This window comes from Rhizopus delemar, genomic scaffold (genome assembly GCF_000149305.1).
Source record: "Rhizopus delemar RA 99-880 supercont3.9 genomic scaffold, whole genome shotgun sequence".
Lineage (NCBI taxonomy): Eukaryota > Fungi > Mucoromycota > Mucoromycetes > Mucorales > Rhizopodaceae > Rhizopus > Rhizopus delemar.
In genome coordinates this window covers 989,760-1,014,495 of record NW_027137835.1, presented here as the reverse complement: position 1 = coordinate 1,014,495, position 24,736 = coordinate 989,760, and the positions used below count along the sequence as shown (strand labels likewise).

The 24,736-nt window shown below is 37.3% G+C and overlaps 10 protein-coding genes across 10 annotated transcripts; 6 read left to right on the top strand and 4 right to left on the bottom strand.

Annotated features, from left to right (window-relative positions):
* Positions 1 to 78: 78 nt before the first annotated feature.
* On the bottom strand, positions 79 to 373 carry RO3G_11469 (mitochondrial 37S ribosomal protein mS37; the record flags this gene model as incomplete). Its single annotated transcript, XM_067666053.1, has 2 exons — positions 79 to 144; positions 212 to 373. The coding sequence occupies 2 exons, from the start codon at positions 371 to 373 to the stop codon at positions 79 to 81; spliced, it is 228 nt and encodes a 75-aa protein (XP_067522154.1).
* Positions 374 to 2,487: 2,114 nt separating this feature from the next.
* On the top strand, positions 2,488 to 2,817 carry RO3G_11468 (UcrQ family protein; the record flags this gene model as incomplete). The annotated part of the gene is made up of 2 exons (XM_067666052.1): positions 2,488 to 2,553; positions 2,602 to 2,817. 2 exons carry the CDS (start codon positions 2,488 to 2,490, stop codon positions 2,815 to 2,817), a joined length of 282 nt encoding a protein of 93 aa, XP_067522153.1.
* Positions 2,818 to 3,500: 683 nt separating this feature from the next.
* RO3G_11467 (uncharacterized protein) lies at positions 3,501 to 4,778 on the top strand (the record flags this gene model as incomplete). Its single annotated transcript, XM_067666051.1, has 3 exons — positions 3,501 to 3,641; positions 3,832 to 4,633; positions 4,765 to 4,778. The coding sequence occupies 3 exons, from the start codon at positions 3,501 to 3,503 to the stop codon at positions 4,776 to 4,778; spliced, it is 957 nt and encodes a 318-aa protein (XP_067522152.1).
* A 2,741-nt stretch (positions 4,779 to 7,519) lies between these two features.
* Positions 7,520 to 8,341, top strand: RO3G_11466 (phosphoadenosine phosphosulfate reductase; the record flags this gene model as incomplete). Its single annotated transcript, XM_067666050.1, has 1 exon — positions 7,520 to 8,341. The coding sequence occupies one exon, from the start codon at positions 7,520 to 7,522 to the stop codon at positions 8,339 to 8,341; it is 822 nt and encodes a 273-aa protein (XP_067522151.1).
* Positions 8,342 to 9,582: 1,241 nt separating this feature from the next.
* On the top strand, positions 9,583 to 10,934 carry RO3G_11465 (uncharacterized protein; the record flags this gene model as incomplete). The annotated part of the gene is made up of 5 exons (XM_067666049.1): positions 9,583 to 9,754; positions 9,801 to 10,292; positions 10,381 to 10,461; positions 10,511 to 10,568; positions 10,619 to 10,934. 5 exons carry the CDS (start codon positions 9,583 to 9,585, stop codon positions 10,932 to 10,934), a joined length of 1,119 nt encoding a protein of 372 aa, XP_067522150.1.
* A 1,325-nt stretch (positions 10,935 to 12,259) lies between these two features.
* On the top strand, positions 12,260 to 13,555 carry RO3G_11464 (uncharacterized protein; the record flags this gene model as incomplete). Its single annotated transcript, XM_067666048.1, has 1 exon — positions 12,260 to 13,555. The coding sequence occupies one exon, from the start codon at positions 12,260 to 12,262 to the stop codon at positions 13,553 to 13,555; it is 1,296 nt and encodes a 431-aa protein (XP_067522149.1).
* Positions 13,556 to 15,196: 1,641 nt separating this feature from the next.
* Positions 15,197 to 18,511, bottom strand: RO3G_11463 (uncharacterized protein; the record flags this gene model as incomplete). Its single annotated transcript, XM_067666047.1, has 5 exons — positions 15,197 to 16,645; positions 16,811 to 16,999; positions 17,051 to 17,325; positions 17,376 to 18,008; positions 18,073 to 18,511. 5 exons carry the CDS (start codon positions 18,509 to 18,511, stop codon positions 15,197 to 15,199), a joined length of 2,985 nt encoding a protein of 994 aa, XP_067522148.1.
* Positions 18,512 to 19,381: 870 nt separating this feature from the next.
* Positions 19,382 to 20,192, top strand: RO3G_11462 (40S ribosomal protein eS19; the record flags this gene model as incomplete). The annotated part of the gene is made up of 3 exons (XM_067666046.1): positions 19,382 to 19,418; positions 19,742 to 20,060; positions 20,111 to 20,192. The coding sequence occupies 3 exons, from the start codon at positions 19,382 to 19,384 to the stop codon at positions 20,190 to 20,192; spliced, it is 438 nt and encodes a 145-aa protein (XP_067522147.1).
* Positions 20,193 to 20,688: 496 nt separating this feature from the next.
* Positions 20,689 to 21,725, bottom strand: RO3G_11461 (uncharacterized protein; the record flags this gene model as incomplete). Its single annotated transcript, XM_067666045.1, has 6 exons — positions 20,689 to 20,726; positions 20,809 to 20,859; positions 20,909 to 21,008; positions 21,063 to 21,351; positions 21,404 to 21,582; positions 21,639 to 21,725. The coding sequence occupies 6 exons, from the start codon at positions 21,723 to 21,725 to the stop codon at positions 20,689 to 20,691; spliced, it is 744 nt and encodes a 247-aa protein (XP_067522146.1).
* Positions 21,726 to 23,167: 1,442 nt separating this feature from the next.
* RO3G_11460 (GTP-binding protein YchF) lies at positions 23,168 to 24,542 on the bottom strand (the record flags this gene model as incomplete). The annotated part of the gene is made up of 6 exons (XM_067666044.1): positions 23,168 to 23,188; positions 23,246 to 23,399; positions 23,449 to 23,486; positions 23,544 to 23,769; positions 23,821 to 24,302; positions 24,360 to 24,542. The coding sequence occupies 6 exons, from the start codon at positions 24,540 to 24,542 to the stop codon at positions 23,168 to 23,170; spliced, it is 1,104 nt and encodes a 367-aa protein (XP_067522145.1).
* Between the last annotated feature and the right edge of the window lie 194 nt (positions 24,543 to 24,736).

Genomic DNA, 24,736 nt, shown 5'->3' with positions numbered 1-24,736 from the left:
CTCAAATGCGCTGTTAAAATCCTTTGTGTAGAGAGAAACTGATTTTATTCTATTAAATATGATACACTTTCAAATATGTTACAATTGTCTGCTTAATCTTGCTAAATGGTAGTTGATTGTATTTGTATGCTTTGTTTTGGTTGCCTATTAAGAAAAAAAAAAAGTTCTTTAATAATTCCCTCCTTCCTGTCTTTTGAGATGCACAACTTACAGGCTTTTGCATACAGTTGGTTAAAGATTGAGCAACAGCTGTACAGCGACTGTCATTAACACCGGCTGTTGCCCAACATTCGAACAAAGCTCCCATTTCAACAATACAAGGGCTTGCTTCAAGCATCTTTTTGGGTCTAACCTTGAGTTGCTTCAATTTCATTTCAGTTGTGTTAAAAAGAAGGAAAAAAGGAAGGGGGGCTGTCACTAAAAAAAAAAAAAATGTAAAGTCACTTGGCTTATGATTGGCCGAAAAAAATGAATTTTTATTGGATTGCTTCCAGGCAGAAGTGAAATAGATTAAAGTGGCCTCTTTTTAAAAGGATAAGGACCATGAAAGATGAGGTGAAGGGTGTTTTTGACTAATAGGATTGGGTTCCTTGTCTTTGTTTTCTTAAACCATGGATGACACAAAAGACTGTCAAATGATATTCGGGATGCTTGAGGTGCCATCATTCGTTCAATCAAATCTCGGGCTTCTATATTGATTTCTTTAGTTGAATCCATAGATGTGATGCTTTACCTGAAGATAAACTAAGAGGAAGAGTGTATTCTAACTGAATCATTTTATCAAATAGCGCTTGATGAGATAAACCTATTTCATTAAACGGATACCTTCCAATCAGCAGACAATAGAGTATAATGCCCAATGACCACACATTGACTGATTTTGCATGATATTCAGTGCTCTCTATCAGCTCGGGCGCAATGTATTGCAGCCTTCCACCGAATTCTAAGAAATCTTTATGTAATCCGTCATGTCTCGAAATCAATCGAATGCCTTCTAGCTTGCCTTGTTCATTTAAGAATAGTTGCATTTCCTTGGGTGGCTCAATTGAACTGCATGATTCATCAGCTGCTTTTATCCAGTCCATAAATACGCGTCTGCACTTGGATTCTTTTAAGCCAGTTTTTTTGAGGGAGGGTTCAGGAGGATGATCTGCCATTGGCCAATCACAAATAGGAATGAACTCAATTGCGCTTGTATCTCTTGCGTGCTTTGCATTGTCAGTTCCAAAGAAAATAAAACACTAATTTTCTTTTTTATTTTTTACCTTTTTATTCAATGGTGAAAGGAAGGATCGAATTGGTTTTTGATTTGGTTCATGCGGTTCCAGTATGTTCTTTAGCCGTGCGTTTTTCCTACTCTTGTTATGTGATACATTAAAAGGCATGATTTAAAAAAAGGGGGTTGGAAGGAAGAAGGCACCTTTTGTAAGTCAATAAGCAAACAAACAAAAAAAAAAGCAGTGTCAAAAAAAAAAAGATCTTACAGAAAAGAAAAAGGTCTTTTGTGTTTGTGTTACTTGATTTATGCCTTTTTAGATAAAAAGCTTGAATGAGTCTTATTCTTAAAAGTAACCTTGTTTTCTAATGCAGAAACATTAAGCTTGATTTTTATTTTTTTATCGCTTAAATAATATGTTAAATTTCCCAATGAAGTATACACTAAAGCTGAGCATTATTGATTAAAAAATTCTTGTATTCAAATGATTTATGTTTATTCTCTTTTATATAAAAGGAATTTGGTGACCACTGCATACAATAAACTGTTGACTTTTTGATAAAAGTATCATCTTTATTTCCATTAATCTGCTGATAAAGTAAAGATATTGCTTACGTGAATCATACATGACATCACCAACACAAGAAGAAGTCGAATTCTGCCTTTGATAAATTCCTTGAGCCACGGTACGGATTTAAGATACAAAAACAAATGTGGGCTTTGATCTTTGTCCGACGTTGATCGAAGTAATGTGTCACCTTTAGGCACTTTCACTTTTGCTTTGTTTTTATGCTGATCCAGACTATTTAATATTGAATGGTTCAATTAGGTTTCCATTTTTTTCAAATTTGCTACAAAACATGATCATCTATTCATCCAATGTGCCTATTCCGTCTTTTATGCATTTATTCCTTCTGTATTCTTTCTCTGGGGGAGGTGATGACATAAAAGGGGGAGGCTTGGGTCGGCACCTTCGAAACGTATCACAAAAAAGTTTGCTACTCATTAGAATACTTGAGATTGACGCTTTCATCTACTCTGTATATCTTTTTACTCATTTCAAATCATCAGATACCTTGTATGAACATGAATGCTTGAACGCAATGACACATGTAGACCATCCCTACTTACACCCCATTTAACAGCCCAAGTACAGAATCAACCCCCCCTCGCAAATAAAGTTTTCCCCTTTTATTTGTATCAATAAGTAAGAGAATGAATGACATGTCACTTTGTTGATTAAACTGAATTTATTATAGTTTGAACTAAAAATGGGTGGAGCTGCTGCAAAGACTTACATGGGATGGTGGGGTGCTATGGGTGGACCCACTCAAAGAGTAAGAAAGAAACAGCCAAACGAAATAGACAACTCATGCTATCGATAGGGCGTCACTACTTATGTTTTGTCTCCTTTTGAGCAAAAACCTTTTGCTGGTGCTGCTCATGCTGCTGTCTTCAACACAGCTCGTCGTGTTGCTTCTCAAGTTCCTTATGTTGGTGTTGCCTTTGGTCTTGGTTACTACATTTACACTTCTGCCAAGTCCAGACATGCTTACCTTCTGTCCAAGGCTGGTCATGCTGCTGAAGGAGGCGATCACTAAAAAGTTGACATTGAAAGAATAAACAAAATTTGGCTAGATTATTGTTTTAGAAAACCACTTTATATGCAATGTAAAAAAAAGAAAAAGAATTATTGGATAAGGCGAGAAAGAGTGCGCTCTATGTTCTGACAAGCTTCATATGCTAGAAAGACTTGCGATATAATACAAGATAAGGATACAATGAGGTTTATTCATGATTTATAAAATATTCAACATCTAGACCTTATGTTAATAAACATTGGTATCATTGGATTTATCAGTGAGGCTTTAATCTTTTATTGAAAAAGGATAAGCCCTTATATATTTTTAAATGTGGGGTAATGGACCTGTTTTAATAATGGACATGTTTGTGTACTGATATGGAAAAAAAAAAGAAGGTTTTTTAATCTAGACGATGTGGAAATAGATTATTGATGTTGTCCAATGATTTAAGGAAGAGTAAACTCTAGTTGGGATCATTATTTAGGGACAAGTGAAACCTCTGAGATATCATCCTTACTGTTGTGAGGTATCGTGTGACCTTCTTCCTTCTTAAGATTAGCTTGAACACTACATTTGAAAGATAAATTTGACGCTAAACAATCAATCCTTTGAAATAACAAATAAGACGCGCTGAGTCGTTTATGCGTTCTCTTCGTTTAAAAAAAAAATAAAAAACATTTTTTTTTCCGACTCTTCTTTAAATGTCGTCCAGTAGATTAGAACATGTGGAAAGATTAGAGAATCGTGAAAGATCAGAAAATGAAGAGCCTTGGCAAGAACCTTATGACTTAAGAGAGAATCTGACTGGTTCAGTGATATGCTTAGATAAAACACTAAATGCAGTAATGTACATCTCTATATTGGTTGTCTTTTGTTTTAATGATTCACATTAGCTGAGAAATATAAATTCAACGCTTGGATCGACCATTGATCATTTCAAGGGACAATCCAAATTAACCAGATATACCAGAGTAAAACAATTCAACGATTTGCTTGCTTTTCTCCTTTATATCTCACACACACAATTGATAGCATTCAGAGCTTTTTATGCAAACCGATGTTGATTCTGCCCATCAAGCCATTGCACCCAATATTCAAGAAGAAATTGAAAGACAACTGTCTGTTGTTCGTCTGTATATGATGAAGCAAGAAGATGAGCAGGAACATTTTAAAGTTCAAATACAAAGACAACGATCACTCAAGAAAGAGCTGGAGGCTGAATTGGAGCAGGCGATTGAAAAGAACAAGAAAAGAGAAGAACAGCAGGCATCATCACAACAGTCTTTTAGTGAATCTGTGGATCTTCAAAAAAAAAATAAGCGTACACAAAAACAGATGGAGGAAATCGAACAGCTGTGCGTTAAAGAAGAAAAGGAAGTGGAGGAAATCGAATTGGCGATTGCCGAATTACAAGCCAACCGGATGCGTGTCACATTGGGTCAAGGTCAAGATGCTAGGAGAAAATACGAGTTGCAGAGTGAATTGGACAGATTGGAGGATCAGTTGGCTGGGTTGAAAGAGAAAGAGGAGGCAGTGAAAAGGGTGCAGGGAACAGCAAACGAGCTGTCATCGGATAGCACGATCACTCTAGGTTCAGTCTCGCAATATAAAGGTCAATTGGCATTGATTGAGGATGCTATCATCAAGTTGCAGAAAATCAATCCGACTACTTCTACTTTGGTAGATTGTGAAAGAGTATGTAGTGAGTATTTGAAATCTCTTGAGGCAGAGAAGTTGTCCACTGGGTCAAAGGATGAGAAAAATGTGAAAATATTCTGGATTGGACAGATTAAAAAACTATGCAAAACATTATTTAAACATGGAAAGACGATGGGTAGAGTGCTAGAGTTGATATTTTCAAGCGAGGATAAAAAATTATCAATGGAAGATGTACAAAATGTTTGTATAAGCTTTTTTTTTTAAAAAAAAAAAAAAGAAAAAAAAAAAAACTGATTGATCATTTAGGAATTTCCATCTAAAACTGAGAGAAGACATCATATATCGGATGTTGTAGATCTCTTGATAAAATTAGACATACTGAAAATCAAAGAAAATGTTTTGATTTTGCAAGATGAATAAGGTATCTAATCATGAATTGCTTCAATTATAAATAAAAACAACACATAATTTCAATATGATTAAATAGTTGAACGCTTTTTTTTTTTCCTTCTCCCTAGCGATTTAATGTATATCTTTTGTATAAATCAAAAAAGATGATACAAAATACAAAAGAAGAATCTTGCTTTCATGTAATCCACATACTAATGGTAACATACATTGAAAGGCAAGAACGATGTTATGGTGCAGTGAATATGGCCCAAGCTTAATAATCGTCAATTGACTTCATTTTCCTTCTCTTAAGATGATGTATGCCACTAGACAGTATATAAAGCAATCATAAAGAGAGGTTTACTGAATCAATCGCGTTAAATTGAGTATCAAATCGATTTCTTCTCCTTTCCTTCTTTCATCATTTCCATGTTTGTATGAAATGATGGCAAGAAAAGAAGCAGATTATTTAATAATAAAATAGAATAAATTTCAGAAATAAAAATCAAGGCTTCACAATGATATCTCTTCAACATAATAAAAAGACAACAGAAAATAGCCTAAAGCTAAAAAAAATCTTGTTTAAATAAGGCGTAATCGTACTTTATTGTCAGGTTCAAATGTAGGTTCCTAGAAAGTATAATACAAGACTTATATTTTAATACTTTTTCAAAATGATAGTCATCTTTTTGCAATAGACTCTAGACAATTATACAGCCACCTTGAGCAGTATCTGTCTAAAATCACTACAAGCATGAGTCAGATAGGGCCATCCTAGGAGGGATTCAAAAGTAGCTGTACAATTTTATCTCTGTCAGTATAAAGCAGAGTTCTGACAGTCAAGTCTTTGGTGAACAAGATTGTCACAAGCAATGTAACCAAAACTCTCATGCCACAGGGTCGTAAAATGCTTGCGTTTGAATACTATTCTTATGGGTTACTAAATTCTATTCAAAGCAATCAAAAAGTCAAACAATCGTTGAGGGTTAGCATATCCTGTAGAATAGGCATGTTAAGATCTCTTGATTAATAAAAGTAATTACTCAAGCCACCGATGAGCTTCTTGACCTTTTTATTGTGTAAAGAAGAGAGAGAGAGAGAGAGCTCATTCGATACAAACGATGTCTGGGAATATAGCAATATGATTTGTGGTCCAAGAGAGTCGGTAGAGCTTTATGAACTGTCTATTGTATATAGTATAAAGTGTTATCTATGATATACAGCGCGCAAGTGATTTGAGAGCCTTTAAATGAACCCACTTGACAAGAAGGAATCCATCCAGTTAAACATGGTATGACTGATGAATGAGTGCCAGAAGAAATAAATACTAGCAGCGGCCTGCAACCAACAACACCCTCCCAAATGGCCCTATGGCACGCCCCTCTTTACATAACGACGCGCAAAACGAGTCAAATGATTTTAAAAGACAAACAGTGGAGAAGACGAGTTTGTGAAGATAAACGAGTGGGATCTCTGAAAAGTTCCCTCGACAGTCTTTTTAGGCAGGAAGAAAACCGACAAGGAGAGCGACCTGTCTTTAAACTGTGACAAAAAGACTTTGTTTCCTATTTCTAAAAAAAAAAAAAAAAAAAAAAAAAAAAAAAAAAAAGGAAAAGCAGGGGAAAAGGTTCAAACGATTTGGTCTAACCGAGTAGGGTTCAACAGGCACAAAAGAGAATCAAAGTTGAGTGAGGAGAGGAGGAGGTTGAAGGATAAGTCTCTTGCTCGGTACAAAGTGCGATCAAGAGCTTCAAAGGAGACGCCTCCACTGGCTGAAGTAACCTTTTGTTTTACAAGTGAAAAACGTTGCGGCCCGTCAGCAAAAAAAAAGGGGGAGAGGGAATGGTTGCTATGGTATGAGATGTTGAATAGGTTCATATCAGAAACATGATCATGGCTTTATTTTTGTGCACTTGGAGCCTATTTACAATCAGGTAGTTTATGGCATGTGTCATGATAAACAAGCAGTGATTTTAATAGCTCTGAAAAAGATGGAGTCATTATGACCTGCTAAATAAAAATTTTAAGAAATAAACCATCTACCCGACTTTAGACACAGCGAGACATGTTGGCTATCTCATTCAGATCTCTACTGCTATTTTTGATTTTATTCATGCTTTGTAGACATCCCTCAGTGGACGTCTTTTATAAGCTTAAAGAAAAAAGTCACAAAGACTGAGTTTATCTCCCTTTCACTGTTCAACCTTTCCTTATCTTGATCCATGACGCAAGGTGAGGTAAGAGATCAAGGTGTAACCATGCAACACAAAGAGAATGGTTCAATGTGGATTGAATATGAACCATGCAATAGAAGCTTATGTGAATCATAACAGAGATAGAGGTGACATAAAGAACAAGAAGAGAGAGAGTGAGTGAGAGAAGGAGGGAGGGAGAGAGTGAGAAGGAGAGGGAAGCTGAATAATCAAGGATCTCTCTTTTTTTTACTATAATTCCTCAACAGGGGATTCGATAGAGTCTAGTTGACGAGGATATTTTTATGAATTTCGCCATTTCACTTTAATTCGATTGGTTGAAAATGTCATCTCAGTGTAAAGTTTTAATTATTATTATCTTTGCCACCTAATCAAGAGTGAAAGAAAATGATGATATAAAACTCAATCGAACCTCACTTTTTTTTTTTTTTCTTTTTCTTTTGAATAATAAAAAAGCCATGCCTTCATCTACACTTCAAAGTAAAATACAATCCGGCAGTGATTTGAGTTCCGAACGATTAAGACAGTTGAATGAACATCTTTCGACACTGGAACCTCAACAGATCTTGGAATGGGCCATGGATGCCTTACCCAATCTTTATCAGACCACCGCCTTTGGTTTGACGGGCCTTGCGACCTTGGACATGATTAACAAGATCAGTGTGGATCGTGGTGAAAGCCACAAGGTGCCCCTCATCTTCTTGGACACTTTGTATCATTTCAAGGAAACATTGGACCTCGCCAGCCGTTGTCAAGAGACCTACCATGTCCCTCTCAAGGTCTATAAGCCAATGAATGTCAGCACAGCAGCTCAATTCGAACAAGAGTACGGTTCAAGGCTGTGGGAGACAGATGAAGATGCCTATGATTATCTTGTCAAGGTCGAACCGGCTCGTCGAGCCTATGAAGAATTAAAGGTGCAGTCGGTCATCACCGGTCGTCGTCGCAGTCAAAAGGGAGACCGTGAAACGATTCCGATCTTGGAAGTGGACTCTACTGGTCTGATCAAACTGAACCCTTTGGCCTACTGGGACTTTCAACAAGTCTGGACTTATATTCGTGCGAATGAAGTACCCTACAATGCCTTGGTCGATCAAGGCTATCGATCGATTGGTGATTGGCATTCGACCAAGGCACCTTTGGAGGGTGATAACGAACGATCAGGTCGTTGGTCTGGAAAACAAAAGACAGAATGTGGTCTTCATAAAGATTATTTCAAGATGCGTGCTGCCTTCATGGCCTCTAAAAAGAAGAGAGAAGCTCAACAGGTCACTGCTTAATTTATTTTATTACCCCCCTTTTCGTTTCATACATTTCTTTTCTTTCTTGACTCTCTTGGAGTTGTATGTACATAGATTCAATAAAATTCATTTTGTTTAAATAGTAAAATAGGAGTGGCTATCGTTTCGTGTGACATTGTTGCCAATGTGTCATGTGATCATTTTCAGGACATTGTCTTGCTTTTCTTGGAATGCCCTCGATCACAAATCGATTTAAAACTGAATTTGGTATCTCCTATTCAAATGACGGATGTATTCTATTTGCAAATAAAAGTTGAAAGAGACATGTAAACTCATAAAGTGATCGATTGGATGGTCAGGAATGTAATGCACAAAAGTAGGCGTAAAATAAACATTGAGAAAGAATATGTCTCATTTGTAGATCACACTGACATTTCAAACCAAACATTCAGTGAAATAGCATCATTTGTTTTACTCTTTTAAAAAAAAAAAAAAAAAAAAAAAAAACGTACGGTTTTTTTTTATATATTCTTGTTCTCCTTATCCTCTGTGATTAGGAGATGGGGGGGGGAAATGAAAGGAAGAAAACGATTCTTTAACCCCTCATTTCTATTGTGTCAATCATTCAAATAAATCTGCATGCATACTTTAGGAGAAAAAGAGGAGTATTTACTACTCTTTCTTTTGTCAATAAGGGTTTCATATCTTTTTGTCAATAATAAGAACAAAATACATACGATCGATAATAATCTCTTTCTCTCTCTCTCTCTCCTTTTATTCGGATTAGAAAGGAGACAAGAAAGAATTGTACTTTTTATAGAAACAACCTATCGTCCATTTCCCTTTTCACTCTTTTCTATTCCCCTTTCTCTTTAAATTAGTAAAGGAGAAAGGGGAAAGCTGAAAATTAAACTGTTTTGAAAAATCAAGTTTGAAAGGAGAGAAAGGGGGTGAAAAAGAAAGTACGCACAGATAAAACACAAAGGTTGCGGAGAGAAAAAGAGTGAGTGAGTGAGAGAAAGTGAGTTTTTTTTTTTTTTCTGTCTTTTTTTTTTTCAATTAATTTTATATAAAACAATCTTTTTTTTTATATTTTATTCTTGGTTCTACACTTCTTTGGAACATAATCATCTCCCTCTCCTGCATATTTCGGCAAGTAAAGAGAGAGAGAAAGAGAAAGAGAAAGAGAGAGAGAAAGAGAGAAAGAAAGAGAGATATAAAATCAATACCTTTTTTTTCTTCTTTTATATTTTTTAATTTGTTTATATATTCACTTTATCATGCCAATCACAGAAACATTTCATGGATTTATTGAAACCACAACAGACACTTTACTTGTCTTTGAAGCTTGTCGACAAGGCATCTTACCAAAAATCAACAGAAGACTTCAAGAACGTGAAAGAGGAGCAGTAAAATCAGGCACAGTATTTGTTTTTGATGAAAAAGAATCAGGTACGAAGAGAAAAGAGAGTAAAGAAGGTAAACTGATATTTTTCAGGTATCAAACGATGGACAGATGGTCTTGTCTGGTCTCCTTCTCGTATTTTGGGTAATTTTTTAATTTATCGAGAGCTGGATGGTCGAGAGTTGCTGGATGATAAACAACCCAATCGACCTTACAGCGATGAGGAACAAAAGACAAGCGATCAAGAACGAGCCTTGGTTGGATCCCTCACGGACACTTACAAATTCAAATTGGGTGGTCTGATTAAGAAGACACTGAGCATCCAAGTCAATGGTTCCTCACAGCATCTGATTAGTTATTATACAAAAGAGGATGTTTTGGACGGCAAACTGTCTACGCCATCATCCATTCCGGAATTATCCTCTATTCGGATCTCTCCTGATTTATTCATGCAGCAAAACTTTCGAATTCCTCTTTCACTAGAATACCCAGAATCCTATGGAAAAAGACTTTCCACTGGAGATTCAAGAAGAAAATCATCTGCATTACTTTTAGAAATGGCCCATCCTTATATGGACATACCTTGTAAATCTCTTTTGCCACTCCCCTTTTTTTTTTTTTTTTTAATCATCAACAAAGGAGATCAAGTTTTTTTTAATTTTACCATTCTTAGATTATTCTCGTCGACGTCTTTCTTCAGGAGATTTAGATTCTTCCTTTAAGAAATCATCAAGATCACATCATGACCATCAAGGTATTATTCATCTTCACCTATTCATTTCCCTCATCTCTTTCTTTCTTAGACATGAAACATAGAAATTCAAAAGCAAGCAGTGTTCAATTTGTCTATAAAGATTCAAGGTAAAATTCATCCATTCAGTCCCATGTTTCTTTCTCTTAGCTTTCTCTAGTTCACCTGTCTCTGTGACATCACCCATCTTTCAGTGTTCGCCTCCTGTATATCAACAAGAAACCAGTTACATCTTACCATCCACTCACATCACATTTCCAGCTTCTCCTGCTCCTTCTCATAAAGATAACACGAATTATCCTCAGCAATCATCCTGGTTTAAATATGCTCAAAAAGAACCTGTTTGTTATTACGACAACAAGAGAATACCATCACCCACAAGACAAGAAAGTAACGCACGCTTTACATCCTTTGATAATATGCCACTAGACAATCACTTTTATTCAAAACAGTGTGATGGAAACAATCCATTTTAAATAAAACATGTAAATTCACTTTTTCTATGAATTCATCCTTCCCCTTTTTGTTTGTCTCACGATTTCACTGTACACCCACACACGTTACCTACCCTCCCCACATTCATCAAAGTTGTTTTGTACCACTTTTTTAAATCACCTTCAAGCCAGATTCCCCTTTTTCATTTTTTATTTTTTTATTTTTTTCAAATACATGACATGCACCTCTATCCTATTTGAGGGGCCACACAGATTTTTGTTTATACTCGCATTACGAAAAAAAAAAAAATAAAGAAAAAAAAAAAAAAAACTCTTTTTATTCAATCGCGGTCTGTTCCGAAATAAAAAAAAAAATAAAGAATTTGGATTGACCTTGCAGCCATACATCATGAAAAAGACAATGTGGTAGACTCAAAAGGTTGTCTTGATGTCAAGGAATAGAACCCAATAAGTTCAATCTCCGTTTTTCATTTCTTTTTTTTTTTTTTTTTTATTTTATTTCAAATCATTCTCTCTCTTTTGAATTCAAATGCTGTATCACTCAAGGATGTTTATTTTATTTACGCATGTCATTTTATTCTTTTTTGTACATGCCTTAATTAAAACAAGTAGAATGTATTCATGTTTCACATAAACAATAATAATGTTCTACCGCAACCACTTGTCCCCTTTTTTGTCATATGCATCAATGACTGCATGACAACTACGATACCGTTTTTATAAATTGGGATAAAACAAAAAAAAGAAATCAGATGGGATTCAGTGAAAACAGATTGAACCTCACCTCGGATCGAATCCTTCTTTTCTCTTTCTCTCTCTCTCTCTCTCCTTTTAAGAATCAAAAGATGAAAAAGAAATCCCCCCCCCTGTGCTTTGTGAGTTTAGAAAAAGGTGTGAAGCTCATTGTTTGTTAAATCGGGAATACATTTAACAACTTGCTTCAACATCACTCGATAAAATAATAACCAATCAGTTCCAATCGATCTTTTACGGAGATCCAAGTATTGGGGAACAGCAAAGTAGGTTTTCTGACACACAAGGGATCAAAAGGATCGATCGCAAGTTTTTAAAGGAGTTTATTTTTAACTTTTTTCTTTTTTCTTTCTCTCTTTTTTTTTCATCATTCAACAGTGCAACGAATACAACATAAACGACTGCACGATCAGGTTGAACCTGAAAGTGACATTGTATATAAAAAGCAAAAACAAGACATGGCTGCAATCAATACTTGTTCAACCTGTCAACTCGCACTCGTTCGACCACTGACCTTACCTTGTGGATACACCTGCTGTACAAACTGTCACAGAAAGCATACGACCTGTGTGTCTTGCGATCGAACACATACAATGACCATCAATCCGAATGTGACCCTACAAGCCATGCAAGCAGTGGATGATGAGAGCAAATGGGATGCCATTCTCGAGTGTGCCATCTGTTGTACTCGATTCACCTTACCGACCACCACACCCTGCGGACACACGTTTTGTAAGAACTGTCTGGTCCGTTCACTGGATCATCAACACGCCTGTCCGTTCTGCCGAGACCCACTCGATTTCTGCCCACCGCCCAATCAGCTCCTGTCGGCCGTGATCCAGCAGATGTTTGGTGAGGATGAGGAATCTGCGGACGGACTGGATCCGTCGGACGATCGGATTCCGCTGATGGTCGGCTCCCTGGCCTTCCCAGGAGTCAGTTGTGTGATTCATGTGTTTGAGCCGAGATATCGACTGATGCTGAGACGCGTGATGCAGTCCGGTCGACGTCGATTCGGACTGTGTCTACTGAAACGAAAGACGGAAAGAGGGTATCATGCGTATGGGACCATGCTCGAACTGATGCATGTCCAGACCTTGCCCGACGGACGCTCGATTGTGGAAGCCGTCGGTTCACACCGATTTCATGTGGTCAGTGCCCACTTGGTCGACGGCTATCATCTGGCCGAGATCGAACGGGTCGATGATCTGGATCGTGAGCAGCAGCAGATGCTTGAGCAGCAGCAGATCTTGCACGCCAGTGCTTCCCGAGCTCGGTCACAGCAGGTCACCTCACCCCTCCCTGGACCCATGATCGCCGCCAGACCACAGCTCACCGTCCCCCTCTCAGGCCCCAGACCGATCCATCCCCGTCGATCCTGGGCTCACCAAGCCCATCCTCAGACAGCCCAAGTGAATCGAGCGCCCTGGTTACAGATGCACGTCCGCGGCCTGTCCGTCGCTCGTCCCAAAAAACAAGAACAGTCCCCGGCCAGTCTACCCCTCCTCCCCCCGTCACCGAGCGTGAGGCACCGAGAAGAGTCTGGGACGGATGAACTGATCGATGGCCTGGTCCTCTTCATCCGAAAACTCATTCGCTACAAACAATCGAACCCGACCTCTCACTGGCTCGCTCCCTTGGGGGATCCGCCTCCTCTCGATCGAGACGTCCGAGATCGTGTGAAATTGGTCTGGTGGATATCGAACCTGATGCCTCTGAGTGAAGAAGAAAAGATACCCCTGCTGACATTCAGAACCTTACGTGAAAGAGTCTTGCTGGTCACTTTGTGGAAGGATAAATTTGAAGACCAGTGGTCATTGCAGTTGAATACGAATAATAATAATATACCCTCAGCATCTTCTTCACCCGATTTATGTTGTATATCTTGATTGTAAATTATAAATAATAAATATAACTTTTTTATTTACACCATTGAAAAAAAAAGAAAGTTTAAATATGCATCATGTTTGGGTTTCATCTTGTCTTATTAATGATCTCAACACACGATTCTATTCATAGTCTATCAGCAAAAACAAGATGAACATGATCTCCTATGTTACCTCTATCTCTAAATCATGTACCCTTTGCTTCAATCTCTCTACTTCATCTGCATTTTCATGAATCACCAAAGAAGGCAATTTGATATGTTGTGAGGCTGATGGCATGGGCTGGGCTGCGGGTTCAAGCAGGACTGGGTTTGGTATCATGAGTGGTTTCAATTGATTTGATTTCAAACAGGCCGTCTCTGTCTTTTTATGTCTATTCAATGCATCCAGTCGACTGAAGGATCGAAGGCAGTTTGTGCATTGATATGGCTTTTCCCCTGTATGTAGCTTCTGATGTCTTTTTAAATCATGTAACCGTAAAAATTGTTTTTCACAGTCAGTACACTAACATACACAGGGAAGGATAAATAGATGAACCATGAAGCGTGCATGTGTGAAGAATTACCTGAAATGGTTTGGTGGTTGAATGCGTTGCTTGATGTGATTTTAAATTATGTGCTCGATGAAAGGTATGATTACAATCTGGACAGATAAATACGCTCTCTGAAGGCGTCTTTACGGTGAATTGACTGAATAGATGTGCTTCTACTGGACTGGTCGGTGTAGGTAAATGATGAACAACCATCTCTTCATCACTGTAATCCATCGAATTATCTGATGACATGGATAATAAATTATAAAATATGAAAGAAAAAAAAAAAAATGTAAAGCAAAGAGAGAGAGAGAGAGAGAAAAAAAAAAAAAAAAAAAAGAGAGAGAGAGAAGGGAGGGGAGAGAGGAAGGGCTTTATATGTATTTCTTGTTGTTTTAAACGGGCTGATTTATAAAAAAAAAAAAATTACAACAATGCTTGCGCCCTTTTTTAGGCTTGTGCCTCTTTCCCAAAAAAAAAAAAAAAAAAATTTTTTTTTTTTTAAGCCCTGGGTGGAAAGGACAAAAGGTTTGGGGGGGGGAAACTTTTTTCACTTTTTTTTTAAAACAAGGTTATTTGGATGGACTTTAAATTCCCTTTTGGGGGGTTTTTTTTTTTTTTTTTTTTTTTTTTTTTTTTTTTTTTTTTTTTTTTTTTTTTTGGTAGTTTTTTTGGTGTTTTTTCAACAAAAGAAAGCGACCATTTTTCTTACCCCAACAATAACAAAGATGAATAAACAATGGTTGTTGTATAACAAAAATAAATAAAATCAAGATTACATCAAACCTGTCACTCATGGCTTGTGTGTATCCTTATTAGAACAATGATGAACCTAGAAAGGAAACAAGCCCTGTACGCGGTTGCTCAAAGAGTGACAACGTACATTGTAAGATCGACAGCAGGATAGATACTCATTTCTTTGTTAGCAATCGATCATTGATTCCATCCCACTCATTCAAAGCAGAATGTTTCCCTTCTCACTTGCCATCAAGCAAGTAACACAGACTTACTGCTTTTGGTGTCATCGATCGACATTACAACGGATAAATTCATTTTAGCCACATCCGAAATAATGGGCTATAAAAGAGGCTAGTGTGGGGCTGTGTGTTTATTTAAGGCAAAGGCGCATCGAATAACTTGATGGGTTCATTTGTATAGGCTGGATGCAGCTGTCTTTCGATATACGTCGAGAATGTGCTTGAATTGATACCATAAAACGCTTGCCCTTGGGAAGAAATGATGGCATCGATCATTGGGATCAAATACGGCTCTAAGCGTACGTTGTCTTCCATCACCTTCACTTTTGACAACGCGCTCAATTCGTCCTTAAAATCAGAGAGTACAAAGACACAAGGGAAGGTCTTGAAGATCTTTTGCAAGAGCGGGTTTTGTCTTGGATTAGGACAATCCGTGGCGATATAGATCGTTGTCTTTGCAAAATCATCGTTTCTGCCATCACCCTCTTGACAGATCAGTTGATGGTTGGCTTGTGGACCCAATCTGGTCTGAACGTTGGCAGGATGATGGACTTGGATCGGCTGCTGGGCCTCATCCCGCACGACTGTCTCCCTCAACTGTTTGATCTCATAAGCCGTGTCTTCCTTTCGATCGTCCTCATGCTTTGCATCATACCTCGCGACCTCCTCCACACTCAAATCGGTATAGTCATTCACCAACTGATGATAGATGTCATCAATGTGAATACCCGCACGTACCTTGAACACACCATCACCCACTCTCAAATGAATGCCCACAAACCGCTTGAGTCCACCGAGACGTTGGACGATCCTTGAGGCTGTGTCCAGCAAGACCGGGTTTTTGAAGATCATGTTTCTTCTCACCCATTTCAGCAGCTCACGGTGTTCATCCGATTGTGCCAGGACACGGTAGGAGCCAAAGACGGATCCAAAATGAATCACTCTGGACTCGATCGCTTCAAGTGCGTCCAGTTCGATCCTGTTCACAAACCGCTGGAGGGGTGTGTGCGATTCGGGGAGGTCATAGATACGATAATCAAAGGGTGAGTTGTCCTTGATATAATACACATCTTCCTCTCCTGCAAGTAACTCGTCCCGGATCCACTCGATGCTCATGTCATTTCTAAAAATCACTCGCACCTGGGTCGACAGCTCGGCAAAATCATAAAAGAAGGTCCAGGGAATCCGTGTCCAACGAGCATAATTAAGACATTCCGGAGGCTGAGGTTCTGATTCGCGCAACTGTCCACAATACTCGATGCCATCCTTGGTTTGTAACAGCAGTCGTTCGTACATCTTGTCGAATCTCAACCAGGGGAAGGCGGGTGAGGTGAGGTAGACAGAGGGTAAGAGTAAGGTGCGATTGAGATAGGAGGCCAAGAGAAGGGCATTCTCAAGTTCAATGCGTTGATTGTGAAAACCAGAATGAGGCAAATAAGTCACATATCTTTCGTTCGAATCGGGTTCGTGTAGCTCAAAAGGGTCGGGCATGGTCACTGGTATGATGTCTTTCATCACTTGGATTGGTTCTTCTTGTTGCTCTAATGGCTGTACTTCATGTTGAATGATGGGTTCTGCTGTGGGCTTTGAAAAAGAGAGGTAAAGTAATATGAGGCATAAGACGGGTATGAGTAAAATAGCTTTATTTTCCCTTTTGGTTATGAAAGGATTGGTATTCATGAAAGAAAAAGAGAAATGTTACACATTGAAAGCCACCTCGTTTTACTCGTCTGCAAAATACACACCCACGTTCGCATTGGATGTTTCGATTCTTAATGACCCCGGAACAGCAGAGGGACCTTGGTCTGGGTCAAATCGTTCGCCCATCACATAACCCCTATTGGCAAACTTGATATTAGACCAGCTGAGATTGTCAGAGAATGAAACAGAGTTGAATGAACTTGTCTTGATCATAAAATTTCCTTCAAAAGTGATTGGCTATAAATAAGATGTGAGAAACCAAGGCTGATTGAGCGTATCGTATGTTACCATGGAAACGAGAGCACGGCCATTGGATGTTTTGACAAGCACTTCTGGATTGTTTTGTGAGCGAAGGTGAAGACTCAATTCACTATTGGAAGTATGAGCACTGATGTAACTCTCGATCAAGGCATGATCAATATCGATACGTGCATTGGATGTGACGAGAGTGGTTCGATTTGATATGATGTGATTTAAATGAATAGGTGCATTCGTTGTTACCATGTCAATCGTATCTCTTGCTTCGACTTTCTCTGTCACCGTGATTGCACTATTTTTAGTTGCTGCCGTTTGCACGTTAGCGTGTATTTTAAATAAAATGAGAGCAACTCACCCAACATGACTGAGCCATCGGCTTGAATACTTTTGATTTGAATATCAGCATTGTTTGTGGTTATCTTCAAATTTCTTCCTCTCCAATCCGAATTAATAACGACAGGCGCATACGATGAACTCAACTGGAGCATGTCTGCATTCATCAGACCATCGGGCAATTGAATGGTGGAATGAGGCAAGTCAATATAAATCAACCGTGTTCCTTTAGGAACATAGATGACGGCATCAATGTTCACACAGGATAGGGATAAGGAGGGAATTTGAAACTCAAGATGGGTCTCCTTGGCGTCTTGCTTGAGCTTGTATGCCACGTTTTCCACGCTACGTGCAGACACTCTGCCTGTCAAGTAAACGACACCCTTTGGTGTCTCTTGGTCTGAGTCCTTGATAAGGATCCGACCACTCGATAGATTTCCATCGACCGTGATCCTGAGCGATCCACTGTATTCAATCTTCTTTGGCAAACTCTCCCAATTGATACTGTCCACACAGCGAGGTTTCGAAACAGGGTCACTCAGCATTTCGGATATGGCGCCGAAAAAGACCATGCCGATGACAAAATACCAAAACAGTTTGCATAATCTCAAACAACCAAAATTTTTTTTCCTTGAGGGTTCAGTGGGTTGTTCGCCTGTACATAAGCATCTTTAGCTTTCCTCCCCCCTCCCTTTTTTTTTTCCTTTTTTAAATGTTACCGTTTGCTGCTGGAACCATCCAAGGCCAGGAAGGTGAAGCATCAGACGTGTTTGGATAGGGTGGAACTGCTCCATAGTTTGAATAAGGCGAATTAGGGTGGCCTAGGTGGTTATAATTAGTAGGTGGATAAACACCTTGAGGTGAATAAGGTCCTGCTGGTGGATAGGTCTCTGGTCCAACAGGTGAATAAGGCCCTACGGGTGGATAGGCCTCTGATCTTCCAGGCGGATAAATTTCGGGCTCTAGAGGTGGTGCACTTGGCTCTGACTGATTAGGGCTGTGTAAAGAATAGGGTGGTGGTGACTGATAGTATGGATTCTTGGCAGGGTCTTGGCTCGACTTCTTTGGTGTATTGTTCAGTTGAGTAGCAGGTGTATGAAAAAAAGTAGGTTGAATTCGATTGGATGTGTCATTCTCAGATGGCTCATGATCATACATGGTGTATTTTACTTGTAAAGAAAGGGAAGAAAAAGAAAAAAAAAAGTGAATTGAAAAGAGTGAAAAAGGGTTTCGTACAAAACCGTACAACATTTAAACGCAGACAAAGGGACGCACAAAAAAAGATAAAGCGTTTTCGCATGACTTTATCCAATGAAAAAGACCCTAGATAGATTCAGATGGTATGCTTTGTTCACTTTGAATAATATCCTTTTTATTGTACAAGTAAACAATTGAAATACTTCAAAAAATTCTTTTTGTTTATTCATGTATTGAACTAATTCTAATGAGTTTGTCTAAACTTGGGCTGTTTTTAGCTATGATAAATGTAATTTAGATAACTTGTATCCAGCGATCTTTAGATGGACTCTGTGTGTTTCATTACAAATCAAGTATTTTTAAAGCAACGCAATTGTCAGTCTATTTTTTTTTTTTTTTTTTTTTTTTTTCCTGAAAGGTTCTTGAAAAAGAAGCCAATGAGAACAATGTATAAGAGTGATCACAAAAGTTACATGTTTGTGCAAGGAGGAACCAAAAAAAAAAAAAAAAAAAAAAAAAAAAACGGTATTTTTACCAGGACAATCATTCAACGTCTCTGCTGGACGGTAAGCCTCAAGGTTCCTCTTTATATAGTCCTGTGTTGATAATAATCTGGCTTACTTTTATAATCATGTTTCATTCAAAAAGATAGATCAAATTAGAATAAAAAACAGACCGACTTTACTGCATTTATTCTTTTTATTCAATTTCAGCGTTAATTTGATTGGCTCAAACATCAGTCAATGTCCATAAGAAAAAATTTTCCATTAAGGCGCGCGGCCCTCGATTGTTTCTCTCCCTCTCTCTCTTTCTCCACATACACATATTATTATGGCTGGTATCACTGTAAAGGACGTCAACGCCCATGGTAAATATCCTTTTTTTTTTCCCGTAGCAGTCGATAAAAGCAAAAAAAAAAAAAAAAAAGTTAAAGACAATTGAGCATTATTTTCTCGACGCTAATTTACGCTAATGTCTTTATACAACCATCTTTCTTTGAAACCCACACTGTTTTCTTTTCTCTCTCTCTTTTCTTTATTTTTTTCATTTAACAACAATGACAACAATAACAATACAACAAAAATACAATCGGGATAGGAGAGAGAGAGAGAGAGAGAGAATGATGTGGGTGGCTTAGCTCGACCTACACACAGAACCTCCAAATACAGACTAATGAATATATTCATGTAGCTTTCATCAAGGCTTACGCTGCTTATCTTAAGCGTACTGGTAAACTCGAAGTCCCTAAATGGGTTGACCTTGTCAAGACTGGTACCTTCAAGGAATTAGCTCCCTATGACCCTGACTGGTATTACGTTCGCGCTGCCTCTGTTGCTCGCCACATTTACATTCGCAAGAACGTTGGTGTTGGTGCCTTGAACAAGGTTCACGGTGGTACTGTCAACCGCGGTTCTCGTCCCTCTCACCACGTTGATGCCTCTGGCTCCGTCAACCGTAAGGTCCTTCAATCTTTGGAAAAGATCGGTGTCTTGGAAAAGGACAAGAAGGGGTAAGTAGCTGATGATGCGGTGTGGGCAATGTATTGACCTTGTTGAATAGTGGCCGTAAGATTACTCAAGATGGTCAACGTGATTTGGATCGTATTGCGATGACTCTTGCTGAAGAATCTGATGAAGAATAAACTATTTTAAAAGTGTATGTGTGTTTTTTTTTTCTTTTTTTTTTTTTTCTTTTTGCAAATTGGTTTTTTTTCATATATAATGTGTGGGAATAAACTTTAATAATGATTGTGGGGTATTCAACTAATCTGTAGCATCTGGAAACACTTGACGCACAAGAAAAGATAATTCCTTTTGTTTTGAACATTCAAGTACACCTCGATTGATATCTTGATTGATTCTCTATAAACAGAATAAATAAATGATACACGAGATTTGAATGTTTGTATTACCTTTAGCACGTCTTTTGCTCCGGGACGGGATAATCCGTTGTGAGTCAACATCCAGCGCACTAAATCATGCATAGCTGGTGATGGCTTTGAAAAGTGGAATTTAGGTGGATCACCGTAAAGGATCTCGGCGTAAATGTCTTGATTGTTTTCAAGGTAATAAAGGGGAGGTACACGGTCACTCATTTCAATCATGGTGATTGCGAGTGACCAAATATCCACATTTTCTTTATAAGGACTTTCTGATACAACTTCTGGTGCCATCCACTAAACACAAATGATTTATTTTTTTTTAATCAAAAAGCTGCTCTTTAATTTTTTTTTTTTTTTTTTTTTACCTTGGCTGTACCCAATCGGTTGGTATTTACTTTATTTAATGGTGTTGCTAAACCAAAATCAGCTATAAAAAAAATGAGTTTATTACCATGGCAACCAACAGAACAACTTACCCAGTTTAACTTGACCATTTCTACCTAAAAGGATATTTTCGCACTTGATATCACGATGCATGTAATTCTTTGAATGAAGATAAACTAAACCTTCTAAACACTAATATAAAAATGGATCTCAGTTTGTGTATATAAACTCCACTTGGCCATTTACCTCTTTAGCAATCCTAATCGTATTTCCTTCATTTAAACCCTCGCTCGTGTTGTATAACAAATTAAATACAGAACAAGACAAGAGTTCCATACACATCCAAAGATGATCTTCCCATAAACATGCTTCACGCAATTGAATCAAATTTGGGTGATTTAAACAACCCATGATACGTAATTCACGCAAGATATAAGCATGATGAGGTGTATCTTGATCTTCAATATAACAACGTTTAATAGCCACTTGAATTTTAGTATGTTTCTTTACAGCTCTTACTACTGCACCATTCGCACTGAAATAAAGTGATGAGTTACAGAAAGTAGAGAAAAACCCATTCTATTTACCCACTCCCCACTTTACGAAGTCCTTCAAATTGTTCTTTTGGATTTAAATCCATTATTTTTGAAGCGGCAAGTACCTTCCGAAGTTTAGCGTCAAACTCAGCATGTAATTTACGTTTCACTTTAATAATGGGTGGTGGTAAAGGTAAGATATCTAATGGTTTTCCAACTGGTATCCACCTCTGATGATAATAAAAAGAGATGAGAAACAATTTATAAATCTAATTGAGTGTAATACCTTTTGTGGTTGATTGTTATTATTTATTTTTGATTTATTGTCTAATTGTTGCTTTTTTTGTTGTGGTATATTATTATTACTGTTCATTATTTTATCTTTATTCTTTTCCCATGCTTCTTTTATTATATCTGGTATCTCATAATTGCCTGGTATACGCCACGGTGCCTGAAAAAACAAATTAATTCGTTAAAAAGAGATGATCATTTTTATTTTACCTTTTTGCAATTATTGGTATTGGTTGTATTTTGTTTATTCCGTAATTTTTTTGTTTCAATCATCTTGTGTGGTGGTGAAGCTAACCTAGTCGCTGCTGAAGAACCAGATGTATTAAATAGTGTAGGTGACGTACTCATTTTCATGTATATTGTGTAATAATAAAAGGAAAAGAAGAGAAGAAGAAAAAAAAAAGGCTACAGAGAGAAAGAGAGAGAGAGAGAGAGAGAGAAAAAGAGAAATTGGGTGCAAGTCCTTATTTCAGGAGATTATTTTTCTCTATTTTTTTTTGTTTCTAAAAAAATTGCCACCCAAAATAAAAAAAGAACGAAAAAAAAAAAGAGAAAAAAAAAAGAAATAAAAAAATTAAAAAAAAGTTGATATCTGTGTGTGTATGTGAAAAGTAGCCCTAAGGAGCCGAATAGAGAGTTACAGAAACGGGCTTTTTATTTTATTTTTTTCCTTGTGTTCATCTGTACATGTCTTGTTCTTTTTCATCTTCTTGTTGTTTATTGTTATTTTATTATTATTTACTACTTCATTCTTCATTTTCTTTTTCATTGGATTGAACGAAAAGAGAGAGAGTGAGAATGAGGGAGCACGGTTTGGGTTCCGTATCTTTTTATAAAAGTGGATCTATTTGTCATTTGTAACATTGATTGTAACACGAAAAAGAATTATTTAACAACACGAAAAAGTGTCTCGGGTATCACATCCCTTAAACTTTGTGCTTCATTTGCTTTATTCTCAAAAGGAGAAACATCTTTTAATCGAATAAAGTGGCAAAAAGGAAGGGGGGACATGATAACCAATAATGGTTCATAAAGTAATATTTCATGTCAAAAATAGGGTTACCACAAACACAAATGGTTGTAAACAAATAATATAAAAAGTCATTTCACTTTTTTTTTGATCAATGATTATTTTTACTGTCATTGAATTTCTTCTTTTTCATAACAGAAGCTATCTAAATGAATGTTTTTTTTTCTACTTTTATTAAAAAAAGGGGGAAAAGCAGATTCTTTTTTTTTCAATTTATTTAAACATCAGCACACTTTTATTGTAAAGAAAGAGTATTTAACCTTAAAAACTCAAATCAGATCTGGTTGAAGCATTAAAGTGTTTGTGTGTTTGTGTGTGTGTGTGTGTGTGAGTGTGTGTGTGCCTCAGAACGAATGTATGTGCGTTTAGTGTGAGTTTAAAAATAAATGTTGATACGTGCGTTTGTGTGTAACAGGTGTAAACAGCACTGCTGCCTATTTCTTTTTATTTGTAACTAAATAGGATTCATTGTTAAACAACATGTCTTGATTTTATTATCTTTGCTTACCATTAAACTATAATTAAAAAGATTAATTATAAATACTTTAAAATAGAAAATGATTTTTTTTTACCTTGAAATGAACAATATCACCATCTTCCATAACATAATCTTTACCTTTCTGAAGATACTTTCCTGATGATTTCACTGCACTTTCAGATCCTAATTGTTGTAAATCATTTATTTTCATAATGTCAGCTGAAATAAATCCTCTTTCGAAATCAGTGCTAATATAGAATGGTTAGTAGGAATCAATCGATGTCTTATTTCTATTACTGAATGACACCAGCTGCTTGAGGTGCTTTTGAATTATTCTATTCAATATTTCTTAGTTTTCATACAATTTCTTTTTTAATTCATCCTAGCTTTACTCTGACTGTCCATGCTCTGACTTCTTGAGGACCACAAGTAAAATAATGAATTAAATCAAGTGCTTTATAACCTGCCAAGATTACTTTAGGTAATTGAGACTGAACACCTAATGATTGAATCTCCTCTGTTGACATGCTGGCTAATTTAGATTCTAGTGGAACTGATAATGGGATTATAAGGTCACCAGGGTTGTTCTCTTTTACCCATTGTGATATGTGAGGTAACCTATATTGGAATAAATTGGTTTGTTTTTGAATGAACTGTTGATCGTCTTACCATTTGTTATTTTCTTGTGTTCTGTAATCTTCTTCACTCATATTACAAAGATAAATCATTGGCTTGGCTGTTAATAAATGAAGCGTGTTGATCACATTCACTTCTGTCATATTCCAATCTCCCTTTCTAACATCTCTTCCTCTTGACATAAACTCGGCTACTTTTTCAATAATATTCAATTCTTCTTTTTTTGTTATTCCAGTAGAAGACTTTTTAGTGGTATCTCTAGAGGCTTGTTTTGTTAAATCCATCAACTGACGCTCCAGCATTTCCTCATCCTTGATTCTCAGTTCATTTTGAATAATTTCCAAGTCTCTTACTGGGTCTACTGTATCTTCTACATGCGTAATATCATCATTCTCAAAGGCACGTACTAGATGAAAGATAGCGTCCACAGAGGAAACATTCGATAGGAACGCATTACCTAAACCGGCACCTTGTGATGCACCCTTCACTAGACCTGCGATATCGACCACCGTCAGCTATTCATATAGACATTCAGTATCCCATTCACTACATTCATCCTACTTTCTTCTTACATGAGCAGGCGTGATCTTTTTGGGTTGATATAAATCAACAAGCCAATCAAATCGAGCATCAGGCACTTGTACTCTTGCTTCTGATGGATCAATTGTACAAAATGGATAATTCTCGGCTGGCACACTGCTATCAGTCAATGTATTGAACAGCGAAGATTTTCTATGATGCCAGATAAATATCATTTTACGTTACAAATTAGATAGATACCCAATGTTTGGAAGTCCAACAATACCCATACGAAGGTTATTTGACGGCCTTCCTAAAATAGCTTTTTCTTGTACAATCTCCTTCTTATTGACCTTCTTTTTGGCATATCGAACGGTAGAACTCACAAAGGTTCTTTTGAATAAAGTCAACATGCCGCTGTGGATGAGTA